At 38.2% G+C, this 22,271-nt stretch overlaps 1 protein-coding gene across 7 annotated transcripts in view; it reads right to left on the reverse strand.

The window, feature by feature from the left end:
• Positions 1–20,162, reverse strand: part of TMEM144 (transmembrane protein 144) — a 51,631-nt gene extending 31,469 nt beyond the window's left edge. For 4 of the 7 annotated variants that reach the window (XR_012129598.1, XM_017656660.3, XM_017656657.3 and 1 more), the window contains exons 1-6: positions 15,282–15,414; positions 12,228–12,399; positions 10,119–10,241; positions 8,052–8,151; positions 6,381–6,461; positions 1,210–1,291 (exon numbers count right to left, since the gene is read on the reverse strand). Coding sequence is in view for 6 of the 7 variants with exons in the window: in XM_017656660.3 (XP_017512149.2) it covers positions 1,210–1,291; positions 6,381–6,461; positions 8,052–8,151; positions 10,119–10,241; positions 12,228–12,336 (495 nt within the window). In the remaining variant the exon portion in view is untranslated. Of the gene's footprint in view, positions 1–1,209; positions 1,292–6,380; positions 6,462–8,051; positions 8,152–10,118; positions 10,242–12,227; positions 12,400–15,281; positions 15,537–20,020 lie in introns of those variants that run through there. The other 3 variants (XM_073232535.1, XM_073232536.1, XM_017656658.3) reach the window with 3 other exon arrangements.
• Between the last annotated feature and the right edge of the window lie 2,109 nt (positions 20,163–22,271).

The following is a 22,271-nucleotide window of genomic DNA, read 5'->3' on the forward strand; positions in this document are numbered from 1 at the left end:
CTCACAGTATGGTTGCAAGCAAACCAATCATGATGTATGTATCTTTAAACTTAGTTAGCTTCTATCTTCCCATCTTGCCTAGAAAATTCTAAGGCAGTTAGCCTACTATGTACTTTCTACCAGGTTTTTGTCCCTTTGTTTGAAGGGTGGTTGGTTAGGAGGTATCTGGATCCCTAAAGTAGTCATAGGACACCAGACACCCTTCAGTCCCAACTCCCCCATTCTCTCTGAAATAGTTCCCTGATTAGAGATGCTTATGGATTAATAAATCTTGTTTCTCTTACACTTAAGTGAATTATTATTTAAGTTTAGAGTTGATTTAACCAAGGTTTAAGCTACCTTAGTGAGTGATAGTTTTTACAGGAGAAGAAGGGAAGGTGAAGAAATTTCTGAATCATGGAGCAGAGGCAGCCCCTTCTAGGGAGGCAACACCTCCGAGGGATGCTGGATTCAGAGGACAGCCAGGGCGTGGTGGGCTTGTGGCAGACAGAAGAGCTGCTCGGGCGGGAAGGCTGGGGTGCGGGCTCAGGGGCTCCCGGCGCTGGGGTTTGCCCCTAGGGCACTTCTGCACATATAGCCACTGACATTTTTGCTGTGGAGATCTCTTTTAAAAGTTGTCCCTATTTAACCTAGATTTGCTGTTTCAGACTAATTTAGGTTCTTCAAGTTCAAAATTGTGACTCGTCACATATTTCCTGTTTTAACTTTGAGTGACACAGGATATGGTGGAAAAGAGAAATAGGAAGAAAATCAAGCCAAATGCCTCCTTTCAGATGACTTTATTTACCCTTTCATTGGCTTTCTCTGATCCACTGTCCCTCCTCTCCCCAACCCCCCAACACACTGCCTCCCTGGGCCTCCTTCTTTCTAAAGTAACGTTCCTATTCCTCTTCAGTATGTTTAGGGTTCCCTATTGCAGATATCCTTAAGGCTTCCAGAATAAGTGTTTGTATATAGATCTTCTAGTAGGAATTTACTGCTAATAAAAAATAAATAGAACTCTGTTTGCTGAGAAGGCTTACTGGGACGATACTGACCGATTGTTACACAGATCTAGCCATAATACCTTTGCTAAGATATTTTAGATAGCCCTGATTGAAAACAAAAGCAAAAACACAATACCACATTCTCATCTGTATTTCAAATCTATGCATTTAAAAAAATTTTAATCCATGTTTCAGATCCAGTTGTCTGTTACACTGTACTCACATGCTCTGTTAATAATGATGTGGTGTCCACAGAACACGTGTTACTTGGTATTTCACTTTTGATTAACAAAAATATGAAAGCACTGTAAAGAAAATAAACTTTAGTGTTATTATCATAACTCCAGTTCATATCAATTTGTCTGAATTTTAAGAGAAAACGCAGCTTAAATCAAGTCCTAATGATATATTAGGACAATTACTTCCAACCTGCCGCTTAGTGGTCCTGCCACCTCTCCAGGACTGCTATCCTCTTTGACATCTCTCATTGTCCTTAACTGCAACTGATAAACTAAATTTATAAGCAACTCATAAGGTTAAAAGCTAAATTTATAAGCTTTCCCCCGAAATCAGATCTTTCTCCTGATTTTGTTGTTTCAAAGGCTCCATCTTTCTTCTTATTCCTGCTGAACCTTGGAATTATGTGGCAAAAATATATAAATGAAAACTGCCTTGAAATAATTTTTCTCACCTGTGATATTGACAGGACCCTAAAAGTTTAACAACATCTGCAGTGGGACAAACTATAGGTGGTGGCACCACTGATGCTAGTGCAAACTATGCGATCCCCGTGGAGGACTCTGGTGTGTCTGCTCCCGACCTTGCCAGTCCCACCCCAGGCCCTAGGACACAGGTAAACCCACACTCTGGTGGGTGAGCTTGATGGTCACACAATGGAATACTATGCAGTTTTTACAAAAAGAGGATGTTCTCTATATTCTGATATGGTAAGATCTCCAGAATATATTTAAAAAGGCAAAATACATGTGTCATCCTATTGGGAAATTTCCCCCTTTTAATACCTGTCTTATAACGCACTGTCTTTCATGTCCAGAATCTCTGCAACAAATGCCTTACTCATTATTGACTTTTGAGCCATGCAAATATACTAAATATGTTCAGATACTGAATTAACTTAAGAAAACTAACAACTTTGGTATATTTTTGGCATTCCTTTGTTAGCATGTTTGCATGGATTAGAAGTTAAAGCAAGATAAGGAGATTTCAAAGGACATATGAGGCTGAAACAGTGTAGGTAACTAAGGGCAGCATGGTGCATATGATGAGCTATCTTTGGTGTAAAAATTAAAAATTTCCTTGTTAGCATCCTTCATTTAGTCTCTTACTTGCTTTGAAAACTTGAATGCCTTCATATTCCCTTCTATAGGAAATTTAACTTTCCTTTTTGGTTTCTGTGCTGCCTGCATTCTGCTCCACCCTGTCGTTCTCAGCATGTTGCCTGCAGGGTCTTCTAACTCTGCCCAGGCCCTGCTCCGGACTCTCCTCCATCTCCATCTGTCACGACCTGCTTTGCTTGTGTTTCTTCCTTAGCTGGACACTCTATATACTTTTCTTTTCTTATCCAAACCAAAGAAAAGTTGAAGTGCAGAATGTGGGAAGACAACATCCCCAACCCGTGGCCAGTCCTCACTCAATCTTTCCCTTTTCTGATTTCCCACAACACAGAATAATCATCATGCAATCCAGAACATTTGCTGCAAGTCCACGGAAATTTTTTTCTCTAAAGATGTTCTAATTCAACAGAAGATAGGAGCTGCATCTTACGTCTCCTTCAAGGCCCACAAAATACTTAACACTCAGTATAATTGAATGCATAAGGCCTAATTATATCTGCATATTAATTAAATAAGTATGTGTGTGTACTTATATATGTTAACTGCAAAGCTAATATTAGACATGGTGATTGCATTTTCTTCTCGAAGTTACATTGAAAACCCTTTACTTTGTATAGACCATAATGTTTTTCTAATAACAACCAGGAAGATTTGTTAGAGATACCTGAAGGAGAGAGCTAAATGTCCTTGAGTGTTTCTGCAAACAGCTGTACGGCCCTCCAACAAATTACTTAACCTCTCTGATTCTCTACTTTTTTAACTGAAGAAATGGGAATATACCCACTTTACACAGAGCTGTAATAAGAATTAAATAATAATAATGCCTATGAAATTCTCAGTGAAATTTTTGTCAAGTGGTGAAATCTCAGAACATGTTGGGGAATAGCTGTAACTACAGATCGGATAGGAGAGGCGAGCACTGAGCATGAGACAGAAACCAAGACTAAGAAAGCAGACGTTTTGAGCCCATGTGACTAGAGCTAGTCACAAAATAGGTTGAGTCAGAAAGAAGAATCCTGGATCAGTTTGTCAAAAGGGGGTGTGGTGGCATTAAGTGAGGACAAAGGAGTAAGATTTATTTTAGTATATGAACATAAAACCTAAAAGATCACAAAGCCTTTGTGGCTACAGACTTAGTACACTGTGTCAAACACAAAGCTGCACGATAAAGTCTATGGATAAAGGCTGTGAAAAACATGGGAAATTTAGAAAAAAAGTCAGTATCTTATACCCAAAGGGGCTTCTCTACATTTCCAACCTTTGCAATTTCCCTAGATTTGCATTACTACACATCTTACTATTGGTAAAATCCATCTGTGTGTTTACACTGACAATGGAATTCAGCAAGCATTTATTGAGCATCTATTATGTGTCAGGCACTATGTAGCAATGTTTAAGAGTGATACAAAAGAAATAACAGACCTTGTCCTTCAGGATCTCATAGTTCAAGGATAAAGGGTTTGGTATGAATGACATGAAACAGACCCTGAGATTGTTGATAAGAGAAGCACAAGGAAGTTAGGGGTGGCTGATTTTAATTAGGAAAAATGAATGCAAGAAAACGTCACATAAGGTGGAAATATCTCAACTGATATTTAAGGGTGGCCAAGGAGGCCAAGCAAGGAAAGGGCCTTTCGGACTGAGGGAAGTCTGGTATCAGGTGTGGTGAATAATCCCGGGTCAGTGATTGACAGTACAGGGAGGGACATGTGCCAGGAAGAAGGGTTGAACCTATAACAGTGCAGAACATGCCAGAATAAGGAGACAGATTTATTCTGAATCTAATAGGAGCCTTCAGAGGTTCTTAAGTAAGAGTGACAACCTTATTTGATAGCAGATACATTACATGAGAAGAGGGAAGAACAGAGGGCAGACTCAAGGACAATGCAAAGTATTTTCTTAATTGAAAACGAAGTTCACCCTTTATGAACCATGTTTAAGAGTGCTCTGGCTGTTTTTGGTGTCAGCTCCCCCTCAACCCTTACATATTCTCTCCTGAATCTTGGAGCCTAGACAACTGAAAATCATGCCCCAAACTGGATTGGCAGCTAGCTTTTGCCAAGAGAAAGCATATGAGTAAGACTAAAAGGTGGGAGAAGCCCTTCGTTTTTGGAGAAGCAGCAGCAGCGGGGACCAGGGCAGGGCGGCTGCCTTGGCAGCGCCAGCCAGGTGTGGTCCCCAGCTCTCCGTGATGCCACCTTCCTCCTCTGGCTCCACTGGCCCTAGGACACTTTCGTCAACAACTCTTTGGGTTAGATCTTCTGCTGTCTAAAATACCTGGAGTGGTTTTGGTGGTAGAGACCGACTGATACTTACTTGAGATATTACATAGCGAAAACACAAAGCTAGAACCATCTAAGCAATCCTTTAAAAACTGGAGCAATAATTTCAATTTTAAAAAGAAAAGCAACATTCTAAACCAATGTAACCATAGACCAAGTTTCCTTATACTGACCATGAAACTCCAAGCTTATTCAATGAATGTCCTTCAAGGAAACTGGTTTAATTGAGTTAAAGGAATGAAATGAAATGTTACAGTAGCGAAACGCAGAGGGGAGCTTGGGTGCACGACAGGGAGAGATCATTACATTTCCCTGCCCCAGATCAAGCTTCATGATTCCCTGGGGGCACTGCCTAGTGTAGCAGAGTAGGACAACTCATGCCTAAAGGGAAGACAGTAAATGAACATGAAATAGTTATTCACAGAAATAATGATTATTATAATGAAAATTACCCAACATACAGCGTGGTAGCCAGGTACCTAGCACTATACAAAGCACTTAACCTATTTCATTTCATTTAATCCTCAAAATATCTTCTGAGGCTGGTGCAATTATTATCCACACTTTATCCTCAGATGATGAAACCAAAGCTTGGAGAAATTAAGTGATTTCCTTAAGGTTACAGAGGAAGAAGCAATAGAACAATTTGCAATTTTAGAGAATTTACCATTTCTAACAAATAAATATTTTGAAAAACAATGCCTGATGGATTGAATAAAATGCCTCAAATTACCATGAAGCCAAAACTGAGGCATGCTACAGTACAATTTTGGGTGTAAAGAAATTGTTTTTGAGAGAGCTATTCTAAACTACAATGCCTTGTGAATTGTACAAAATATATAAAATTGCCTCTAACCAAAACTGTCGGGAATCCGCTATTTTAGAATAATCTATGTTATTTCTTCTCCAGTTGGCCTGGAACCACTCTCTAAGGCAACATTTCAATGACAAAGATATTGTTCCTGAATGTGGCTGGGGAAAAGCCATCACTGCAGGAGAATGAGAAATATGGCGTTCTTTCCCTGAAAAATAAAAAAAGTACTAAAATCTTTCCAGGCAGTGTTATCTATTATGTGAAACCCTGACAGGGAATATAAATGAAGTCTAGAGGAGAAAGGGGACTGCATTTAACATGACCCAATTCCTGTAAAGAGTTTTATTGATTGGCCACTGCCATATAGAGATTCAAAGTCATTTTCATCCTCATTCACATTGTGCATACTAGACACGGATACACCCAAAAACAGGTATTTAAATGGGTATGTGTTTTCATGGGTGAGTGAACGATTATCTAATGGGGTTAGGAAGAGTTGAATGAAGTGACAGGAAAAGTGGAAACCAAGTGACAAAAAGTAAGTGAGCAGTAAGAAGGAGAGAGAACCAGTGGCTATTTCAGGGGCACCAGGAAGCCAGCAGACCATTTATTTACACAACATTTTTTAGTTTGCAAAATACTTGAATGTGCCATCTGATTCTAATTTACGAGCTGTCTGTTAGGATTTTCTAAATATGACCGATCATAAAGTGCATTTCAAAGCAGCTAAACGTTTTTCTCAGGGACTCACATCTTTTGCGAACTAAAGCTGGGGCTCTTGACCCAGGGCTCTGAAGCCAAGCCTGTCCACAAAAATGAAGAATCTGAGGAAAAATCATATCAATTTTATGAAATGTAGGTATAAAAAATGTAAACACATCAGGATCTTTGCAAGGTATTCTAAATGTTTGGCAGAGCTAAATCGTTAGAAATGGCTGTGCACCTTACTACTGACAGCCCGGCTCCAAAGTAATTCAGTAGTGGTGTTGATACTTCTTCTGCATCTGTTCCAAACCAGCCATACCTGAAAATTGAGAATGCTACATTAAAGTAGATATTGTTGAAAATGTGTTCATCATAGTGTTTAACTATATGGGTTCAGGGTCAGATTCTTGGGTTCAAATCAAAAGTCCCTCACTTACTAGCTGTGACACGGATAAGGTAACTATCTTCACTGTGCCTCAATTTCCCACATTTAAAATGGGGATAATAAATATACCTACCTTATAGGTTTATAATGAAGATTAGTGAGTTAACATAAAAAGTACTTGTGAGTGTCCCTTTATTATTAAGACTCAGGAAGAAAGAAGAGACAATAGATTAAGCAGAGAACTGAATACTAATGAGTTACCTGCAATTTTGTGCAGTACTGAAACAAATTTTTAGAAACCATTTGGTTAAGGATCACTATTTTTGGCATTACCTTAAACTTATTTTCTTCATGCCTTGACATTGTAGTGATCATTGCCATCAATCACTGTAAACCACCCAGGGCAAGAGAAAAAGAAAAAGGAAAGAGCACCTGTGAAAAGCAGGTAGAAAGTGGGGGAAAGTGGGAAGGACAGGAAAGAGTGGATTGGAAGTTAGTTTGTTTTGTTATTATTGAGGTTGTTATAATGTTTTAAGAGGGAAGAGACTTCCAGAAAGTAAGGTAAGGGTAACATCCTTCCTTCTCATTTTCCCAAACCTGACTTGATTGTTAATTGCATATTGAAGGCGGCACAACCCAACAGGACTTCTGTGAGAATGGGGCTCTCCTACAGCCGCGCTGTATAATAGGGGAGCTGCTAGCCTTATATGGCTACCGTGTACTTGGTATACAGCTAGTGCAGTTGTGGAACTGAATGCTTAATTTTATCAGAATTTAATTAATTTCAATTTCAATTTAACTGGCTACATGTGCCTTGTGACTGCCACATAGGACAGCCCAGAACTGAAGCTGGGTTTGGCAAATGTTTCCTTAAAGGGCCAGACAGTAAATATTTAGGCTTTGTGGGTCAGATGGTCTCTTACAACTACTCAAGTCTGCCATTGTAGTGTAAAAGCAGCCATAGACCATGCTTAAATGGATGGATTTGGCTGTGTTCCGATAAAACTTTATTCATAAAGATGACTGGAAAGCTGGGTGGTGGTTTTCTGATCCTGCCTCAGCCTCTAGAAGGAAGAATATAGAAGCAGAGGACCCAGATTTGAAGCCTGGCTTATTAGCTCTCTGACATTCAGCAAGTATTCAACCTCTTTGTCTATCAGCCCTCTGATAAGATATTGCTTACTTCATGTATTTGTGAAAATGAGATGAGAATGATGCATGTAACATGTCCAGCAAACTGTCACACAAAAAAAATGGAAAATAAACATCAGTTCCCCTTTCTCCCTACTTCTATTCCCTACAGGTAATTATTTACTGTATCTTGACCAGGTATCTAGATGAGTCATTAGAATTTAGGGCCAACGATAATAAAAGGTGCATATTTTATGTGTACATCATGCCAGCTGTGATCTGTGTGAGGATCAGAACTATGTCATTCCTCTCAGCTAGTCCAGCCCCTAACACGTGTCTTACACAGAGCGTGAGTGCAGAGAATCTTAGTTGAAATAATTCTCTTTGTGTTACCTTGAGCTTGCCCAGCCTGTTAAGGTATTAAATGATCCCCAGATTAAGACTCCAAGGCCTAAACCAATGGTTTTGATAATTGGGACAACAGCAATGTTCCCTGCAGATGTAACATACAGAAGAAATATATTATTTCCAATACAAAAAAAATGCATTTATAAATTGAATTTATTCTCATTTTAACTTCAACTGAAGCTTATGGGATTTGGAAAAATCTAGTAAAGCATAATTCCTCATTTTTAAAGTAAAACAATCACACTTTTTGGCATTAAACTTATGATTATGATTTCAAAAAAAAGCTAGGCTTAATGCAAAATCCTACAAAGAAAAACGTTAAATTAGTTCCTTGCCTAATTGCACCAATGCTCTTCTTCCTTAATGTAGGTCTCTGTTCTAGGTCTTTTTGCAGAAGTGGTCAATGATAAAATTAGCAGTGGCTGTCAGACTCAAGCCAGGGCCATCCACTGGAAGAGGTCTGTGGCTCCAGTCTGGCCCCAGACGTTGTTCTTTAGTGCTCATTGATTAGCCTTTTGGATTCCTGCATTTATTGTTTTGTGCCCCTGGAGGGTCACTCAGGGCCAAATGCATGACGGTTTTTACAGTTCTCAAGCTCTTGGTCATTTGGCCTCAGTCTCACCATCTCTTGAAAGGTTTCCCCTTGTGGCTTCCAGGTTGCCTTTATCTCCTGATTCCCTCCTGTCTCTCTCTTATGGTCTTCCACTGTCTACTCTTTCTTGTTATGCCATCTGGATTCAGGTGCCCCCTGCATATTTTCCCTTGAACACATTCATCTTCATGCTATATTCTTCTTTGGCTACCTTACCTAAATTTCATGATTGCAGCTGTCAACTAGAGACACAAGCTCCCAGTGCTAAAGCTCCAGCCTGTTCCTTCTCCAGAGATTAGTAGGATGCTCCAAACTGTCAATAAGAGACCTCCAACCAGATGTACCCACTGTGGGAACTTCAGAGAGGGTCGCACGCAGGACTCATCACTTTCCCTTTCAGACGTGTTCCTTTTCCTATTCTCTTCAGATGTGTCAATGATACCACTGCCTTCGCAATCACCCACAATAAAATCCCCACATCATCATTGGCTTCTCCCTTTCCTCTACTTCCCGAGTCCAATCAATTCCTATGATCTAGATATAGCATCTACATCTGCAACATTTCTCAAATTACCCTCTGCCCCCACTGAATCCCAGTGGAATCTGCTGTATGAACATAAATACTATGGTGGTTACAAAGATCTGCAGGTGAACAGATGCTTTCTCTGTTCCCCCTCCCTGTTAGGAATGATATACATAATCATACAAAGGTATAAGTGAGGTATAATGATTTAAATTCTGGTGGAAATTTGAAGTTAACTCTTTTGTCCCCTAACTCATGAATTTCACTAGATCATTTAATTCTTAGGCGATTCAAATTAAATGGGTACCTAATACATTTTTAACATTTTAAAATTTATCTGCTTTTAGTCAAACTGCCTCTAAAGAGCCTTGATATTTAGAATTCTCTTTGCTAAAGAGACAAAAACTCTCCTGGAATGTATTTATATTAATGAAGGAAAACATTTCTGATTGGCCAAGCAAAGGTATAAATTTGTGAATTAGTTATATTTCAGGTATTGATAAGGCAACCGAGAGAGGATTTTTGTTTGCTTTTGTTTTTTTGCTAGTGATTTTGAAATGATAATGTGTCTGCTTGCCTACTTTTAAGGACAAATTCTAAAAATTATATTAGTGAGACTACTAGCTAATAAATTATTTTTTGATAAACATGTAAACTCATACAGGAGTTATGCTTGAACAGAGAGAGAGCAACTGAAACATTTTTGCCATAATAATTTTCTATCAGGGATTAAGAAAGAAACTGTTAAGAGGAAAGAGTTGAAAAATGCTTCAAAAATGTTTATAGAGCATCTGAAGGAAAGAAACTAAATTGTTAATTTCTAGTATCTTTGATGGAGTATTTAAAGTTACTGTTTGTCTATTTCCTTCTACTATGAACCAGAGTTAATTTGATCATAGTCTTCAACAATTGAAGAGTAAATTATATCATACATTACCTGTTGCCCAAACGCAGCCTCCAACCATTGCAAAAGGCCAAAACTTAGGACAATGTAATATCAGATTGACCACCAAGGCGACCAGCCATATGGAAGCACAAAGTACCCACTGGAGAAACATTCCTGGAAATAAAAGAAACCGGTGTTAGTGGTTCAGAATGACTTATTATGGGAATGGCCACAATCTACTGGACGTCTACATGCCAGGCACTTAACACATTCAGTATAATTCTTACAATACTATACATCACAACTAACCCTAGTTCAAAGACAGAGAAAAATTAATCTGTGATGAAGCTTCTTGTCCAAACAGCGAACAGTTTCTGGAACTGGAATTTAAACCCAGGTTGTTTGACTCCAAAGCTTACTAAACACAGTGCATTCTCACTTAGTCCCACGTATCAGACAAATCAAGAATTTTCTACCAAAGACTACTGGCAAGAGCAAGTCTACATATTTTTATTCAGATGCCACAGCCGGTGCCATCCCTCACGAAAAAACATGACATTAAGAACTGCAGAATAGTGCAACAATGACTTAAACCTTTGGAGATCATTTATACCATGTTTCCAATAAAAATAGTCATTTATGGACACATGCAGACCTCATACAGCTAGTTAGAGAGGAACACCTGTGATGAGCCAGGCATTGCAAACCTGAGAATGAGAATGAGCATTCTAGGTCATTCTAGGTCTAGAGCATTCTACTCTCCTTTCTATGTTCTGGGTTGCCATTTGCCAATTATCTGATGATCACATGGTGATATGAGGTGTATCTGTACCCTTTCTAAGTCTCCTGTATCACCAAGGATTTTGGAATCAAAAGGATAAAGAAAAAGCTGACATTGGAAGAAAAACTAAGGCACTTATAACTCATTGTAGCACTTCTGACTCTAACTCTGGGAGATTTTTGTATATTTTTAGTCAATTCCGTGGTGGAGGAGAAGAAAAAAAATGGCCATTAGCATCTTAGACAAAAATGTAGAATCATAGTCATGAAAAGGGACTTCATTTTACAGGATTTTTTTTTTTTTTTACAAATGAAAAACTAGGAACAAAAGACCTGATAAGAGTTACCTAGGATCACACATCTGTAAACACCTAAAAGCTGGGTTCCATCCCCCTAGTATGTATTTTGTTCTTCTTTTAGTATTTTTCTATTCCCACACTAACTGTAAAGGAAAAGAGAAGAAAGGTCCTGGAGGAGAAAAGAATTGTAATATTGTTGTCTAAGTAATCAAAACATAAGGAATTGGTTCAATAATTGCTTTCCAACAGGTGTGCATGAAAACATCTTCAATTTCTTCTCCTGCCTGTAGTATGAAAGACATGTTGATGAAAAAACAAAAACAAAAACAAAAACAGAACACACGAAAACTGTTGCCTCTTCCCCCTTAAAATTCACATCACAGACCTACTACAATGTGACATATACATTCCTAAAAAATCACTGCATTATGCAAAATCGTGCAACAAAACTGGAGATCTTATGAGGAAAATGGTGCTAAGAACACAACACTCAAAAACTTCATCAATAATGTATTTTTTTAAAGGTACTAATAAAAGTGGTAGCACAGTTTTACCTGGTCAAGAAATTCACAAATGTTACAATAAATATGGCACTTTGATTTGAGAATATTAAAGAATGTTCTGTGTATTATTACACATCTTTATTCATTTAGGTGCAGTTTTCTATGTTCACCTAGTGTTTTATCAGAGCCAAAACTGCACATCAGCAAACATAAAATTAGTGTTATGCCCACATTGTTTTCTATTGTATCAGTCATATTGGGAATTTGTGTTTTCAGAACAAGTGTTCTTAGTAGAATTGACTACTTTCTTTTGTAAACATAATGGATTTGGCTAAAAATCTTTCTGACAGTTCCTAGCCTAGTTTTACCATGAAACACAATCTTAAGGTTATCCTACACTGAATGTCTCTCAGATAAACTGGCATGGACATTATCAAATGATTTATTTTTATGCTCTATTCACTTGGCACCAGATACAATAAAAGTCATTTTTGTAGCCATCATTTAAAATGACCAAAAAAAGAGTACTTCACATTGAAAATAATTTAAGGTTAATAATGAAGGAAAAAAATTCTTACCATCACCAGTGTCATATTTTTTAAGTGGTACAAAGTTTGAGCCATACAAAAGGACAGCTACAGAAGAGGAGAAGAAGCCAATGGTGAGGTCTGTCCCATTACTGCTCATGGTTCCAGTACTGCCTGACAGTGAATTGGTTCACTTTAGACTTGATGTACTTTTCAAGAGCTTCTGAAATAAAAGAAGAAAAATGGAGCCATTAAGAAGTTGTGAATCTGTGAGCAAACTGTGATTAATACTTGATATTTATGTTTTCAAAAGTATTCTGAGTCCTTCTTCCAAATGAAAAGTCAGGTGACATTTTGAAATTATATACTATGTTCACACTCCATGGTCATTCATTCTTTCTTTTTTCCATTTATTTTATCAATAAGTACCTTTTGATCACTAACCTAAAATTCAATAAAACAAACTTTGTCTTCAGAGCTTGAAGACAAACTTAACTTCTTCCAAGGTTTGGATACAATTTTTATTATTTTCTAAAAAAATTCTCCTTTGTGGGACTACTGGTATAATGGAAGGAATAATGAACTAGGATTCCTTTCAATGGGTTGTTGTGACAATCAAAGGACAGAGTTTGTGCAATGCTTTCAGAACTATCAGTGCCTCACAAGCAAGAGCATTTTTTATTTTTCAGACATGAGCTTAAGGGCACATTTAGGTTGTATTCCTGCTACACAGTCAAGATCCCCTACCAGTAAAAATACTTTTCTTTATCAGTAGTACTTCCACAGGGTGTGAATAGTTTAAATAGTTCATGAAATCCTATAATCTTTATGGCTTTTTAAAATTGAAGTTTAGTTTCAGGCGTACAACATAGTGATTCAACAATTACATACACTAAAAACCAAACAGATAGAAAAATATCCTAAAGATCTTTTCAAGGACCTCCTAAATCTCTTAAGATCTAGATTCTTAAAAATTCTCTCAATGGAATCTCCAGAAGTAGGTCAGCAGTGGTGTGTTACACAATACTATCAGCTGGCCAGCAGAACAATGTGAGGCAGCTAGTAAGCTCTCTGTGCAACCCAGTAGCTACTAGCCGCATATGGATAACTCAGCTTTCATTAAAGTTAATTAAAAGTGAAAGAAAAAAAATTCACTTCCTTAGCCAAGCTGACCACATTTCGAGTGCTCAGTAGCCACATACAGCCCATTGCTACCATACTGGACAGTGTAGGTTACAAAGCATTTCCATCACTGCCCTGTTCCTCTAGTCTGTTGCAGCTCTACTGTCATAGCAGCAATCTACCTACTTGACCCTTGAGCAGTAGCACCTCACATCACTACTGGAGATCACTGCTAAGCTTATTAAAAAGTTCTGGTTTGCTATGAAGTAAAGGACAAACCACTAAGAGCTAAGAACTAGACATTTGTCATAAGATAATATTTGAATAAGTCTATTGAACATAATTTACCTGTTCAGTTGTACAAGCTACATGAGGAAAAATTAACATATGACTCATTTTATCACAGGGGTAACCAAAGTCTTCCCACAATACCATTTTGAAATCACGTTTTGCACACTGACCTTCACTTCACTTCACCATCTAAATCCTCTGGAATGGAATTTAGGATAACCCAGTCTTTATTTTTTCCTCCAAATTTAATGTTATAGTGATAACTTCTTGCAGCTATGTATAGAATAAAGTACCTTTGAATTCACCTGTCCGTATTTTATTTTACAATGGCATTTGTTTTAAATGTTTCATTTTTCAATGTATTGTTCCTTATGTGTTATTGTAGAGAACATTAAATATACAACTACCTACAATATATGTTCTTTGGCATTATTATGAATAATTTAACTGAAAATAGGAGTAACTTCAAAATTACTCAATAATTTTAGTAAGAAAAATAACTATTTGAGATTGTATGTGTTTTCTTCAAACACAAAACAAAAATGCTGGCAAGACCATACCCAACAGGGGGATGCAGCCCTGGAAGAGGCAGTAAGGCACATTTAAACATTGACACAGTAATGCTACTTCAATAATAATAATAATAGCAATAATAATGTCCTGCTGTGAGGTGCAAAGAGAGTTTTAGTCACACAATGGCTTACATGGGTTACTGCTCAAGGGTCAGGCAGGTAGTTTGCTGCTAAGACCATAGAGCTGCAACAGACTAGAGGACCAGGGTATGTCTGGGAAGGCTGTCATGGGACTAAAAGAACACAGGATTGGGTGCAGGCTAAGAAACTGTTTTTTTTTTTCATTTTAATTAAAATAAGCAAAGGGAAATAAAACCTTCATAATCACATTAATAAGACAATGCCTAACTTTCAGAGGTGGCAAATTATTTTAGTGAAAAGATGGCTCTATTAAAGAATACTGACAGACCTAAACTTCTCAGATATCACCCCAATTGAAATAAGCAGAAGAGCGAATCCGAGGGCATAAACTGCATTTTGACTGCTGAATGAACATTAACCAGTGTTAGTTAAAGTCGTTACTTGAAGACAAATGAATTTATAGCCTACAGCTCTGGTACATTTCAGAAAGCATTTCAATAAAGATTGGCAATACTCGCTATCTCTAAGGACGAATTTACTACCTATTTCTTAATCAATGAAATTTTTGTGGAAAAGAAAGGTAATATCACCTTACCAGCACATTACTGCCAATTATTTTTAGTGCAAACCTGTTGAATTGATAAGTGCCAAACTACTTATAAATAAAAGGTGATTTTTAATGTTAACTTAAAGTGTCCACTGATAGGTACTTAAGTTACATTCTTTTTTATTTTGGTACTTTTATTCCACTTGCTACTAAATATTTTTCCTCTAAATCTCTCCTATCAATTTAAATTTCTCTGCAGACCTTTTCCTTAGTACTTGGTATGTTTTGGTCAATGCTGCCTGTTCTACTTCACCAAAGATTTCAGTTTTAATTTCATGTTAATTTCCTCAAATCTCCTGGCAAGCTGTGCCAGTGTCTTGGCTACAATTAGCAGTGCCTGCACGTACTTCTTCTGACCCTCGATTTTGCTTTTTAATCATGCCAGATTCCCCTGCAAAGCTCCTTGGGTTTCCTCTGAGTCGCTGTACTCACTGCGCTCAGGGCTGGCGTCTGAAACCCGGTCCCGCTCGGCAGCCCCGCTATCCGCCTCCTCCGCGCACAGACTTATTCCCGCGGCAGCCCCGGGAGGCCGGGTCAGCCTTTACTTCCGGGCCAGTCTTACCTCCTGCGGGGACAATAACGCCGCTCCCCGCAGTAGAAGGGAGAGCTCGGCTCGCCCAAGGCAGCAGGTTAGGAAACACCTTGCAGCTGTTCAGCAGGCATGCATGGTCAGGTGACTCACTGGCTCTGACGAGGAGTCATAAGCGCTTTATCATCAATCAGTCAACTAGAAAGACGTTTTTATTTTCTTTTTAAATCGAAGTGCAGGTGACATAATATGATAGTTTCAGGTGTTCAACATTGTGGTTGGACAATTACATGCATTAAGAAGTGCTCACCACCCTAAGTGTAGTTACTGTCACCACACAAAGTTATTGCAGTATTACTGTATTGTCTGCATACTGTACTTTTCCTCCCTGTGATTTATTTATTTTATACCTGGAAATTTGATTCCCTTCACAATTTTTCCCAGCTCCCATCCCCTTCCTCACTGGCAACTAAGTTTGTTCTCTGTATTTATGAACCTGCTTCTGGCTTTTGTTTATTTGTTCATTTGTTTTTTAGATTACGTAGTTTAAGAGGTGATTGTTCAGGGAACTCTGAGCATGCCATCTTTCACATGTCACATAACTCGGTATCATCTGTAACCGTTTTTGGGTGACACAAAAGGCCAAGGAATTTCACACAATTATAAAAGATTACCTGGAGCTGAATTCTTTTTTTCACCAGAACTGCCAATGTCACTAACATCTTTTGTGACATCACATGATTTCACTTGTAATCACTAATTCTTTATAAATGCACCCAGACCATTTGTGTGCATATTTATCTAATAACTACTAAGAACCATGAGAACATATGTTCTAGGCCTAGAAGACTTGATTGCCATTTATAATCATCCTGGGATTTTTTTGTTTTGTTATTAAATGCTAATACCTGGACCCCACACCAGACTGATAGAGAGAGAATCCCTGTGGAATGGCTCAGGTATGATTTTCTTCTAAAACCTCCTCCAGGTGATTCCAATGTGAAGCCAGTCTTAAGAACTATATTCTAGATTAACAGTTGTCAAATTTTACTGCCAGTAAAAATTACCTGGGAAATGGGTTTAAATGCAGATTCCTGACATCTTGATTTAGATTTTGAGAAACACTGTTCTAATTCTCCACTGTCTGATAAGTAACCATTAACTGCATATGGCTATTTAAATTTAAATTTGGATGACAGGTTCAATAGTTCATTTGCACCAGACACTTTACAAGTGCTCTTAGCCCATGTGCACACTGTAGAGCCTGTGGGTAATTATATGAAGTTCTCCTGGGCAGCACTGGTCCAGACCGCTAGTCCTGAGAATGAAACCGAGACAGAGTTCTACCTTCATGTAACCCCAGAGTAGCTATGGGCACAGATATGAACAAAGACGTTCCAAAAGGGGAAGTACTGTCTCTCCTGGTCTATGTATAAGCTCAAGGAAGGCCTTTCTGAGGAAGTGACACTTAACTGTAAGACGCTTCAGTGACTGGTACTGCTTGCAGAGTTACAAGAAGAAAAAACAAGGACTGTCCAACATTTGGGTATCATGGAAGGAGGTCTGGCTTTAAGCATTACTCACATGCATAAACTATAGTGCACAAGAAGCAGATGGGAAGGTCATTTAAAGAATCAAAGAAGCTTTTCACTTAAAGGAAGGGATTTTAATTCAGAAAAATTTTGAGTAAGTTTCCCTTTTACATAGATACACACACACATAAACCCTCTTTCTCCCAAAAACATGGGGCCTCAATCCAACCTAGAATTGTTTCCCCTCATGATTACAGGAGATCTCAATAAACATGTGGTTCATTCTTCCTTCAGATTCATACTGAGAAACAGAGAAGCACATTGTTGTGAATTCCCTAAAATCTAAAAGTGAGTTGGGGGGCCCAGTCAGGCTTGAGGACATTATGGATATCCCAGCTCAGGACTCTTCACATCCTGCCACAGATCCAACCTAAATATGGATGATTCACTGCTTAAACTAAACTTATTTTACCCCAAATTGTTTCAGATACATTAATGCCCAAAGATAAAGGTCTGTATTACAAGTTTTGCATACATTAGAAGGTCCAGGTTTGCATCATCTACTAGCCATTTGTCTCTGGGAAAAGCATTTCATCTTTAAACCTCAGTTTCTTTGCATGTAAAATGTCCATATAAGATCTGCGTTCCTCACTCTTTTATGTGGTCAAAAGAGGAAATGTATATATTATTATTGTTAAGACTTCTGGTTTATGCTTTGTCATCTGAGACCTTGGAAAGTTTTCATGCTTTCATAAGAAAAAAAGCTGAACAACCTAAAAATCAAATCCTCTTCTTAGATCTGTCAGAGAGTGTAGTTCACAGAGTAAATTGGAGAGGTGAATACAGAGAATCACACCTTCCAGGGAGCTGAAGCCACTGGGGCCAGTGATAGGTAGGGAGCATTTAAACAGTAATTGATGAATTGCTGGAGGTTGAGTGGGACTAAACTGTGAGTTGCAAACTCTGGGGAGCAGGACCCAGTGTTAGAGCAGCACCCACCCTTTAATGAGTTCTACCTTTAGTAGCCCCAACACGTTCTCAGAATAGAGATCAGAAAAACTCTTGCTTCTGGCAAGGAGGGGAAAAGTAACCTTTAAGAAATATATGCACAGCCTCCTTTTCTCTCAAACAGCTAGCCTTCAAAGTGACCTTCTTTATCAGAGCTTTATCTGACCTCTCAGCAGACCAGTTAGACAATTTGAGCCTTTCTAGTCTTGCATGGGAGGAGAAAAAAAAAAAAAGATTAAGAAACTCTTCTGAAAGTTACAACCCAGGGATTCTGGCTCATTAAAAATAGAAATCAATTTAACACAAATGATGTTCAAGAAGAGTTCTATTATAGAAGCAAAAAAATTTCCCAAGGATAACCTGAAATTAGGAAATATATACTATGGTACTTGATGATTTAAAGTTGACATAAATGTTACTATCCTGATCCAAAGTGCATTTTTCATGTAAAATATTTTAGAATAAAGTTTACTTCAATGAATAATAACACTATTACGCTGAGAAGTGACTGGTGGTTACCATGTGGGAGGGGTTGGGGTAGGTGGATAGGGAGGGTGAAGGGGATAAAAGGACACAAGAATTCTCAGTCATAATAAAGTTGGTCACAGGGATGGTAGTACAGCATGGAGAATACAGCCAACGATTCTGTAACATCTTTCTGTGTTGACAGTTAAATGCACTAGTGCAGGTGAGGATTTAATAATGTGGGTAATTGTTGAACCACTGTTATATACTTGAAACCAATATAAGATTGTATATCAATGATACTTCAATAAAATAATAATAATAATAATAATAATAATAATAATAATAATAATAATAAAACTATACTGGTGTTGACTTTTAAAAATAGCGTTCACAAAATAAAGTTTTGTTCCTTAAAAAGCTCACATTTTGTAAAAAGAATATACTGAACCAATGGCTGTTTTAATTACATATTTTGAGTTTAAGAAAACACTATTTACTTATTTTTATTTATGCATATTAGTTTCATTAAGGCTTTGAAGCAGTATAGAATGGGTACATACAACAAAATAATAGGAATAAAGGATAAGAAAACAGGTTACATAAAAAAGAGAAAAAAAGATGAAAAAGGTAACAGGTACAGACTCTAGGCACCCATATAATTACTATAATTGACTTGTAATTTTTGTCTGAGTTTTACAAGGAAAAAGTCAAACAGTTGGTTAAAAGAGTTTGCTATTTAACTGCTCTTTTTGTGCAATACTTATTCAGGAAAGAACAGCTTTTCTAGCAGTAAATTTTAGAAGCAGCTTTATGATGTTGCGGTGATCACAAAAGGTCTCTGTTCGAGGCATTTTTAAATTTACTATTAATTGGGTATCGCTATACCCACGACATTCATACACTCATTTGAAAAATCTTTGTGGAGTATGCACTACAATAAACAAGACATTGCTCTGGCTGTTGGGAATAAACAAAAATCCTACTACAACTCAGCTTTCAATTTACTAAGGAGAGCCAGATAACAAGCAATATACATGTTATATTGAACAGTAATATTTGCTCATAAAAAAAGTAAGGCGGGGACAAGAAAGGAGAATATGTGTGGGTGTGGGTGTATGGAGGGAGGCTGCATATTTGGAAGGGCAGTCAGGAAGGTCACACCCAGAGGGAGACATTTGAGTAAAGGCCTGACCGAGGTGGGAGGATGGGCAAGGGCCTGAGGCGTATTTGGGGAATGGCAGAGAGGTCGCTCTAGCTGGAACAGAGGTAGTGAGGAGAGTGGTAGGGGTGAAGTTAGAGAGCAATGTGGGTGAACAGCATGCAAAGCACCTTGTGAGCCATTGAGAAGACTGGCTTTTCCTCCGATGAAAATTGGGAGCCATTGAAGTATTTTGATCACAGGAGATGTATTAGTTATCTATTGCTGCATAACAAATTATCCCAAAGTGCAGTGGCTTAAAGAACACCAAACATTTATTACCTCTCACACATTCCATTAGTCAGGACATTGAGAGCATCTTGGGTAGGGGTTCTCACTCAGAGTCTCTCATAAAATTGCAGTCACATATTGGGAAGTTTCCAGACTGAAGAAGTGGTCGGGTCTAGAGGCTCTGCCTGCAAGGTGGCTTACTCACATGTCTGTCAAGGTGGCTCCAACTGCTGGTGGGAGACCGCATTTCCCCTTCATATGGGTCTCACCAGGGGACTGCCTGAGTGCCCTCCTGGCATGGAGAGGGTTCTTCCAGAGTGAGAAATCCAAGATGGTGGAATTGTCATTGCCTTTTATGACCTAACCTCTTAAGTCACACACCATCATGTCTGCAGAATTCTATTGGTCACACAGTTCATCCCAGACTCAGGAGGAGACTGCATGGTGTGGACACCCAGAGGTAAGGGTCACTGAGGGCTGTCTTGGAGGCTGACTACCAGGTGTAAAAAAGGAAAGAATTACTGTAACAGTGTCCTTGCATGGGTGCAAGCAGATGGGCAAAAACAGAGGGAACAGCGCTCTGTTAGGTGCACAGCACAGTCATCTATAGTGACAGGAAGGTGGGAAGATGTGATGCAAGCTTGTGCACATGCTCTTCAGTTCATTGTTTTGGTTTGCTTCTCAGTGAAATAGAAAACAAGGTCATAGGTCAACAATGAGGGTTGGGAAGGACGTTTTTGAGGTTCGTAACTATTTAAAGGTTTTCAGTATCAGGTGAGGCAGAGGTCATTGTCCTATTACTTGTTTGGTCATATTACTAAGGAGAGAAAAACCTCTTTTAGATCACTGTTGTATTATAAGAAGCACAGCCTGAGTTTTAGTAAAGTGGAAAAAAACCACCTTTCTTTTCCTCTTTGGTCTCAAGGACTTTCTATGTTTATAGCACAGAAACTTTTTATGATATAAACTCCCTTTGGTTTGTGATTAGATTACTTTGTTACTTCTACTTACAGACTGGAATAAAATACAGATTATTAAGTATGCTTAAAGGAGACATTTCAAATGTTAAGATGGTCTTTTCCTGGCCCAATCAGACTAAGACCATAAGCAACAAACCTGTAGACCAACTAAGTCAGGTTGACTGACTCCCTAAAATGTGGAGGGTTGCACATCAAAGGAACTGGGATGTTTCAACAAAGAAAAGAAAAGAGTTATTACAGGATTTTACAAAAGAGCAGAATTTAGGTGCAGTGTAGATGAAGCAGTGTTTTAATAGTCTCCAAGGCTTATGTGAAGGGGTCAGTATCAGTTATGGACTCTGAAATAAATCTGTGGTTCTATTTTCTTGGAAACAAAATGAAAATAGAGAAGGAAAATACAGCATAGGGAATATAGTCAACAATACTTTAACTTCTTTGTATGAGGCCATAGTAACTACCTTTATGGTGGTGAGCACTTAATAATGTATATAATTATTGAATTGGTCCCAAATTGAAAGTGCCTCATGTGAAATTATTCTTTTTTTCTGTTTATGACTTGCTTGTCTGGCCTTTGAAAACTTCTCCTTTCCTGTAGCCCTTTGGAGCATCTACTTGCTAGACGGGAGGCTGCCCAACATAAATCAGTTAAAAAGCCAAATAGATCTTCAAATTTACTGGATTTTTGTTTTTTAACACCATCACCCAGAAGGCTTTTAGAGCCGCATCAGTACCTTTCTTTCACTTATTTCCCACCCCACTTCAAGCCTTTGCTAGAGATCATCAGTGATGCTTTTATCAGCATCCTCAATGACCTTTCCTCTCCTTCCAGCACAGATACTATGTTGACCCTCACCCTGTGAATCTAATGACTGAAAACAGTATTGGAGAAAAATCACATGGTGATTATTAGGTGGATTACTTCATCTCCCTTTGTGGGATGGAGAGGGCACATGTGACATTATCAATGCTGAACAGAAAATTCCTGACTGACTAGTGGAGTTTGAAACTGAATTCAAGTTAGATATTAATCCCTGGTTTGGTGACTTGGCCTAGCAGAACTGACCCATGCTGGGCCTGTGTCTTTCTTTTTAACAGTGTATAATAATAATTATTGAACATATACTTTGGGCAGGCTTGGTACAAAGACTCTAACCTGCATTATCTTGTTCAATTCTTAGAATTTTTTGAGTGATGTGATATTCGTATTTCCATTTTATGGATGAGGATTCCAAGGTTCAAAGAGTAACTCGCTCAGATTCACATAGCTAATAGGTGGCAGCGCTACTTCTCAAGCCAAAATGTCTCTGTTTTCAGTGTTTGGGTTATTCATTCTTAATATATTTTCCAAAATATTGTGAGATATGTGGCTTATTCTGAAATTTTTAAATAGACCTGAAATGCACCTGCAAGTAAATATCTGAAGCAAGTAAAAAACTGCAATGTATTTGATTGACAGGCATGTTCAAAAATTTTAAG

This window comes from Manis javanica, chromosome 3 (assembly GCF_040802235.1).
Source record: "Manis javanica isolate MJ-LG chromosome 3, MJ_LKY, whole genome shotgun sequence".
NCBI classification, from domain to species: Eukaryota; Metazoa; Chordata; class Mammalia; order Pholidota; family Manidae; genus Manis; species Manis javanica.